Source organism: Myotis brandtii, unplaced genomic scaffold, assembly GCF_000412655.1.
Source record: "Myotis brandtii unplaced genomic scaffold, ASM41265v1 scaffold19, whole genome shotgun sequence".
NCBI lineage: Eukaryota > Metazoa > Chordata > Mammalia > Chiroptera > Vespertilionidae > Myotis > Myotis brandtii.
Genome location: NW_005357075.1, coordinates 1,333,776 through 1,342,240, shown reverse-complemented (window position 1 = coordinate 1,342,240; position 8,465 = coordinate 1,333,776). Strand labels below are relative to the sequence as shown.

The window sequence follows — 8,465 nt, the reverse complement described above, 5'->3', positions numbered from 1 at the left end:
CTCTCTCTAAAAATCAATGGAAAAAATATCCTCTAGCGAGGATTAACAAAAAATAAAAAGTAGATGTCTTTAAAAATCACTACATCTTTGTTTTCTGCCTTCATTTTTCTTCTTAGAAAGGTCTACTTATTTTATGTTTTCCAATGTTAACCTGGAATTTATCTTGGTATGATATTAGGACAAGTATGATTGTCTTGGTACTATTAGACAATTTATTGAAAAATGTTTTCTTTAGATTTAAATCACTACCTTTATCATATTCTAAAATACTTGGGATTATTTCTGAAAACTTCATTTTGACCCAGTGGTTAAAACTAATGTGATATTGTTTTAATTATTGTAGCTTTATTAGGCTTTAATACTTGTCAAGGAATTCTGTTTTCAGAATTATTTTTTAAATATTTTCTCACAATTTTATTAATATGTTTCTGTAGATTTTTAGAGAGAGAGGGATAGAAACAGCAATGAGAGAGAAACTTCATTGATTTGCTGCCTCCTACACACCCCCTACTGGGGATCGAACCCACAACCTAGTCATGTGCCCTGACTGGGAATAAACCATGACCTCCTGGTTCATAGGTTGACGCTCAACCACTGAACCACACTGGCTGGCTGGTTTTACTTTTTTAAAAACTTTTAGTTTTTATTGGCCCCCCCCCCCCCCATGGTTATTGGTTACACTTTCCCATTTCTTTGTATATCTAACAGTTTGTGATTGAAAACTAAACATTTCAGATAATATACTGTAGCAAGACTGGATTGTGTTTTATTTTTCTGAGTTTTAAATTCTAATTTGTTGCCCAGCCTGCGTGGCTCAGTGGTTGAGCGCTGACTTTCATTTAAAAATATAACTATAATGTCATTACTACATTTACATTTTTAAATTTTTTTTTCATTTTTAATTTTTTATGATCATTATTACATTGGTATATTCATAGGTTTTTCCAGTACTAGATTGTCTTCATAACTCAAAACCAACGCTGGCAAATTTTAGTTCTTTGGGATGAAAAATGACTTATTTGAAAGTAGTTGTTCTAAGAACCTTATGTATTTGTACTAACATGAAAGACTATCCAAAGGATAATGTTAAGTTAAAAATAAGTTACAAAACAAACCTGGCCTGGTGGTTCAGTTGGTTGGAGCGTCATCCCATACACCCCCAAAAAGGTGGTGGGCTCGAGTCCTGGTCAAGGCATATACCTAGGTTGTGGGTTCAATCCCTGGTCGGGATGCTTTCTGGAAGCAACCAATAGATTTTTCTCACACTGATGTTTCTCTCTCCACCCCCCCGCCCATTTCCCCTTTCCTCTCTAAAAAAATCAATAAACATATTCTCCAGTACGAATATTTTAAAAAGGAGCAAAACAGTGTATTTGACATGATTATACATTTCTTTTTCCAATTACTAGTATTCACAATTTAAGGAAAGTAGTTCTCTGTGAAGAATGGATTACAAACCATGTTCAATTTCTATGTTTTATGATTGTGTTTTTATTTTTATTTTATATTATTTTTATTTTATAATGAACATGTAACACCAGCAAAACCATAGTAAAGATGAAAGAAAATAACAATCTATTAAGAAAATGGGCTAAAGATATTTTTATCAAAGAATGATTTAGAAGGTAAATAAGTATGTGAAAAGACATTTAACATCATTAGCCATTAGGGAAATGCGAGTTGTGCACACCTATTAGAGTAACTAAAATAAGATATAGTGAAAATATCAAAAGTTGGTAAGGAGATAGGGAAAGTGCTCCTTGTATACTGTGAGTAGGATATAAAATGGTTCTGCCACTCCAGAGAATATTTTTGGCAGTTTCTTATAAAATGAAGCATGTACTTAATGGAGTCACACACTCTGGCATTTCCCCCAGAGAAATGAAAATTTAGATTCACACAAAAACTGGTACACAAATGTTCATAGCAGCATTATTTGCAATAGCAAAAAATGGAAATAACCAAAGCGTCCTTCAACAAGTGATGGTTAAACAAACTCTGGTACCTTCATACAATGGAATACAGCTTAGCAATCAAAACAAATAAACTATCGATACAACATCCTGGATGGTTCTCATGGTCATTATGTGTAGTGAACAATGTCAGTCCCAAAGGTTGCATGATGTTCTATTATATAGCATTCTCAAAATGATAAAACTATAGAGATAGAGAACAATTAGAACAGTTTGTGGGTGCCAGGGGGCAGAGAAGGGGAAGGGATGTGACTGTAATGGGGTAACATGAAATAGTTGCTTTATGTTGATATGGAACAGTTTCGTGACTGATTGTGGTAGTAGCTACATAAACGTATAAAGGAGATAAAATTGCATAGGACTATGTACACAAATCAATGTATGCAAAACAAAACGGCAAACACTGAATAAGGTCTATCAGCCTAGTTAACAATGTTGTACCAATTCCATATGTGAGGTTCTGTGTACGAATTTTGCAACTTCCTTTGATGAACTAGAAAATAAAATATTTTTTCATAGGAGGTAAATGAAACTAAATATGTTTCTCTCCTTTAGCAACCTGATCTGTTAATATATGTTGTGAATCTCAAAAAAAAGGGGTTATAAGATGCAGAATGGACTCAACTTATTTGATTGTGGAACCTCATGACCTCTCAAGGGACTAGTGTTCTTGAGGAATATACATACCCTGGTGACACTGGCCCACAGAAAAAAGTCCATTCTCTGCTCCTGGACTTACAAGGGAATTCATATTTGGACCCTGCCTGTCTGTAACCTACACTTAGCATCTTCTGTCCCTCTTTCACCTACTCACTCTCCCCTGTTCCAGATCCCTGATTGCCTCTACACACCACTACCTCTGCCTGGAGTGTCACTCACACCTCTGTCCTGGTGGTTCTGCCTAGCACATTGCTCCCGCAGGTATCAGCTGCTTCTGTAAACTCTCCTGACTCCCTGGGCATATTCAGACATGCTTTATGCAAATTTCCTGTGTGGCCTTGCTTACAGCACCATTAGAGAGATTACCGCAAGGGTACATTTGTTTATGGTGAGTCTTTTCATCTCTGCATCTTTAGCATCTTCACCAGATACTATAGTTTCTTCCTTCAGCTAGAACAGGGGTGGGCAAACTTTTTGACTCGAGGGCCACAATGGGTTCTTAAACTGGACCGGAGGGCCGGAACAAAAGCATGGATGGAGTGTTTGTGTGAACTAATATAAATTCAAAGTAAACATCATTACATAAAAGGGTACAGTCTTTTTTTTTTTTAGTTTTATTCATTTCAAACGGGCCGGATCCGGCCCGTGGGCCGTAGTTTGCCCACGGCTGAGCTAGAAGGACAAATATAGTTTAAAAAATGTGCCCTAACTGGTTTGGCTCAGTGGATAGAGCATCCACCTGCAGACTGAAGGGTCCCAGGTTCGATTACAGTCAAGGGCATGTACCTTGGTTTCGGGCACATCCCCAGTAGGGAGTGTGCAGGAGGCAGCTGATCGATGTTTCTCTCTCATCGATGTTTCTAACTCTCTATCCCTCTCCCTTCCTCTCTGTAAAAAAATCAATAAAATATATTTTTTTAAAAAGAATTAAAAAAATGTTTTATTGTCCCTAATAATGATGATACATAAGAATGATTATTTTGATGTCTTAAGTATCTTATTTTAAGGCAGGGGTGGGGAACCTTTTTTTTGCCATGGGCCATTTGGATATTTATAACATCATTCACGGGCCATACAAAACTATCAACTTAACAGTTAGCCTGCTGAATTTGGTCAAATATTTAATTAAATCAACCCTGATGCCTTGGTAGGGCCTGACCAAGTGATTTCTTGGGCCTTATACAGCCTGCAGGCTGGGCATTCCCCACCTGTTTTAAGAATACAGTGAATTTTATTCATTTGTAGTTGCTGTTTTTTAATTGATTTTTATCCTTTCGTTATTTTTTGTTGATTGTTTTTATTTGTTTGTTTGTTTTTGTAATGTTAAAAAGAAAAGAGGTGAGTTCCTATCTCTTTAAAGAGACAACTGGAGCCTTTTGGTGCTATATAGCTGTGAGTGTACCTCTAAAGTACTTATTTGTATCACCAATCCCTTTCATATTGCTTTGTGTATACAAAAGTGATCCAGACGTCTTTCGTTTCTTTCCAAAGGCATGCCATGTATCAGCAGAACAAAGAAAACTTCCAGGATGAGTGCACTAAGCTTCTGGTTGGCAATATTGTCATAACCCGATACAACAACCGTACCTATCGCATTGATGATGTCGATTGGAATAAGACTCCAAAAGATAGCTTCACAATGTCTGATGGGAAGGAGATCACGTTCTTGGAATACTACAGGTAGAGAGACTAGACTGGGCGTGGTTGGGCGGGGGACATAGTCTGCCATTCTGTAGCAGGATATTGAGTTCCATAGTGGCATACAATTAAAATAATTATATTGGTAATGCGCATAAGAATGAATTAACTCCTTTGTGGGACTGGACCTGAATAGGCAACCCTTACAGTTTTCATTCCTTTTAGTACTTTTGGAAATTACTTCATAAATTAATCTCATGGGTTTGGATTGTATTTCCTTTGCTGGTTTGGTTAGAAGTCTGCTTGGAGAGATTAAATGCAAGTCATTAATCATTCGACTATCATTTTGCCTTTCTAGTTGCCTAAGTCCTTTAACCTGATGCAGTTTTAAACAGTCTTTCCTTGACCATTAGCCTGTTTCTCCTCTGTTTAATTGCAACAATAATTTGAACCTGCTTTTTCCAGTTATATAAATACGCTGTGATGAGTTTCCAATGGGCCCTTGACAAGGGTATTAGGCAAATTTGTACCTCAGTCCTGGTTTTAAGAGACTCAGATTATGTTGCTATAAGAGTAGTGATACTGCTTCTGAAATTTTTTCCTGCTTTTGTCCTGTAGCAAAAACTATGGGATTACAATTAAGGAAGAGGACCAGCCACTGTTGATCCACAGGCCCAGTGAGAGACAGAATAACCAAGGGATGGTGAGTGGGGGGTGTCCATCAGCCAGCCGCTTTTGGCCTCTTCACAGCCCTAGGAGCCAAGTAGCAATGGTTACAGTGTGCTTGGGGAAAGCTGTTGCAGAGTTTTGTCTGTGTCTTCTTGCCACCTCCATAGGATTTGCATTTGAGATTTACATGAGAAGTTGAATATTCATCTGAGCTAATTAGATTATGCAATCAGGAGAATTTGTTGCAAAAGAAGATTAAAACACTGGATTCATTAGGAAAGTTTTAGACATTTTAATAAAGAGGGCTGGGGCCAGAGCAAAGTGCCTTGACACCTGACTCTTCTGTTTTAAATGTGAGTGCTGAAGGTTGACAGGCTAAGATAAGGTGGAGGCACCAGCTTGATAGAATGTGTTGTCTTGGCTTGTCTGGAAGCTCAAGAGTCAAATTTTTTTTTTCTACTTCTTGCTCTCCTTTTGACACTTTCAATAATTTTCCCTTTACCTAATACAACAGCTATGAGTATTGTGACTGAAGGTAAAAGGGTAAAGTACTTATAGTGTTTCACTGCCCTTTGGGGTTTTATATTCTTTAGTTTGCCAGTGAGAGCCCTGCAGGGCCAGCACTGGGGATGGCATGTCCTGTACAGGCCAGAGAACAGGATCCTCTTTTCCTGCCTTATTTTCCCTCTCCATTCTCTGTTCAAAGCTGCTGAAAGGTGAAATCCTGCTGCTGCCTGAGCTTTCCTTCATGACTGGGATCCCTGAGAGGATGAAGAAGGACTTCAGGGCCATGAAGGTGAGAAATGCCTGCTTTGAGTGGGCGACCTTTTCAGGAGAAGATTGAGCTAGAACTGTGCTAGGCTTGCATCTTTACCTGGGCGGGTTCATTCTTCCAAGCTTCAGTTTTCCTCTCTGTAAAACATGATCCATCCATCTCCCTTCTCACACACTGGAAAAGCCAATCAGAGCTTCCTTTTGAAGGTTATTAGAACAGTAGAGTGACCAGAAATAAGGTAAAAAGGAAACATAATTCACTCTTACCAAGCAGATAGATGACTACAAACTGGTCATTTGATCATAAATGAGATTCTTTGGGAGCACTACATTTTTAAAAAACATTTCTATAAACCTTCAGTTTATTTGAAGGGATGGAAGAGATAATGTAGGAAAAAGTCAGCAAGTCAGAGGATGAGGTAAAAGGACAGAAGTTTATCTTGTGGGGCCTAGGAGTATCCTGGAAGTTTTAGGCTCAGTTTCTATAGGAAATAGGAGCAAAGATGAGTCCAGACTCTGAGTGCTGCACCTCCACACTCTGTGACTCCTGGGGCTTCCCACCCTTGAGATACTCCGCTGCCTCCCTTTGCCAATCCATGTCTGTCTTATCCTGGGACCTTGTTTTTCTCAGATGCCACATCTATTTTTAGTAACATCATAAAGCAGCGGTTCTCAACCTATGGGTCTCGACCCCTTTGGCGGTCAAACGACCCTTTCACAGGGGTCGCCTAAGACCATCCTGCATATCAGATATTTACATTACAATTCATAACAATAGCAACATTACAGTTATGAAGTAGCAATGAAAATAATTTTATGGTTGGGTTACAACATGAGGAACTGTATTTAAAGGTCCAGAAGGTTGAGAACCACTGTCATAAAGTATCTGAAGTGATGCTTAAATTCACGTAGGAGTTTCTTTTTTGTTTACCTTCTGATACTTGTGCTTTTAATATGTGGGTCAAGGTTCCTTCCTTACAACTCCCAGTTGCCTAATGACTTTATAATCACAAAGCTATCTATATAGTTCCATAGACTTACTGACCCTGACTGCCTCCCAGGGAACAACAGCTGTATAATTTATTAGTCTCAGAAGAATAAAGAAAGAACTCACTTATATGATTCAGAATCTTCATACACATTTGTTAGATATTCATTCAACAATAAATATTTAGAAAGCAACTACCCTGAACTAACCTCTTAACAACAACAACAAAAATGTTGACATTGAAGGGCTGGTCTCTCATTTTGTTACCTTGAGCTGTGTGCCTGGCACAAAGCATTTTTCCCCAAATGTTAAATAGGTAAAATCAAGCCCCTTTGCTCCTGTTTCATAGAATCTTTTAGGAATCTTAAATTCAGAACATAGCTTTGAAAAAGAGGTAAGACTTAGATGCCATAAGGGAGAAAGAAACAATAACATTTAAAATTCTTTTATGATTTAAATATTTAATCTTACACTTTATTGACATTCCTGAGAGTATTTATTAAAAAGTCCTTAAAAATATTTGAAAATTTCTACAGATTTCAATGTAAAGGAGGTTTCTTATGGAAACATTTAAGACTCATTGGGATTTATTTAACCTCATATTGAAGAAAGTAATACAAGTAATTATATCCATTTTAATTTTATTTAGGATTTGACCCAGCAGATCAACCTGAGCCCCAAACAGCACCATAAAGCTTTGAAATGCTTGATACAGAGAATTTCAAAGAATGAGACAGCCAGTAATGAACTAACACGTTGGGGACTCTATCTGCAGGATGATGTACATAAGGTAACCCAGAAGATGTGACAGGGTAGGAAAACAAGGATTTCAGAACTTTGTGAGACTAAGTGATAACTTCCTATCTTATCTTTATTTTGGAGTTCTTGCTGTTAATTTCTAGTCAGTTAGGTAGCAAAGGAATATTGACTTAAATTTTATCTAATTTTCAGTTTTCCAGTCCAAATTACTTTCATAAGCATAAGATGAGTCTGGTTCTTTACACTCTTGCTAATAGTAGTATTGTTACTCATTGTGTTAAAAATTAAATTTTTTAATCATAGATAAAATACATTCTTAAAAAAAAAGTAAACAGTTAAGGTTATATGAAGTAAAAATCCCCCATAATTACACTTCCCTAGAGATAATCACTACTGAGTGTGGACTCATTCAATTTTCTATGGTGTGTATCTTGCACTTTATTTTTTTTTGCAAAAACAGGATTATATTACATGTAGTTAAAAAGTGATTTTAAAGATTGCAAAATAGTCCATCATACTGATATATCATCAACCTAGTTATCTTCCTATTTAGGGATATTTAGGTGAAACTGATTTATTATTCTTCACTTTAATTTGTTCTTTCATTATGTTTATGCCTTTTCCTTTCAGCTTTTTCTTTGTATAAAGTAGAATAGTAGTTTATGTTCATCATTATTAAGAAACTTTACCTTTAATTTTTCTTTTTAAAAAAAATATTTTTATTAATTTCAGAAAGGGAGAGAGAGATAGAAACATCAATGATGAGAGAGAATCATTGATCGGCTGCCTCCTGCATGACCCACACTAGGGATCAAGCCTGCAACCTGGGCATGTGCCCTGACTGGGAATCGAACCCATGACCTTCTGGTTCATAGGTCACTCAACCACTGAGCCATGCTGGCTGGGCTTTACCTTTAATTTTCTACTTTCAATTTTCCCCTTAAAATATATTTTAATATTATGCTCCTGTTCACTTTTAAATTATAGTTGTTTTACATGCATTC

General features: G+C 36.9%; 1 protein-coding gene across 1 annotated transcript in view; it reads left to right on the top strand.

Annotated features, from left to right (window-relative positions):
• The window catches only part of PIWIL2 (piwi-like RNA-mediated gene silencing 2), a 59,164-nt gene that overhangs the window by 12,815 nt on the left and 37,884 nt on the right, over positions 1-8,465 (top strand). Inside the window, exons 10-13 of the mRNA XM_005864600.1 lie at positions 4,125-4,313; positions 4,890-4,974; positions 5,647-5,736; positions 7,352-7,492. Coding sequence (XP_005864662.1) covers positions 4,125-4,313; positions 4,890-4,974; positions 5,647-5,736; positions 7,352-7,492 — 505 coding nt within the window. The remainder of the gene's footprint in view (positions 1-4,124; positions 4,314-4,889; positions 4,975-5,646; positions 5,737-7,351; positions 7,493-8,465) is intronic.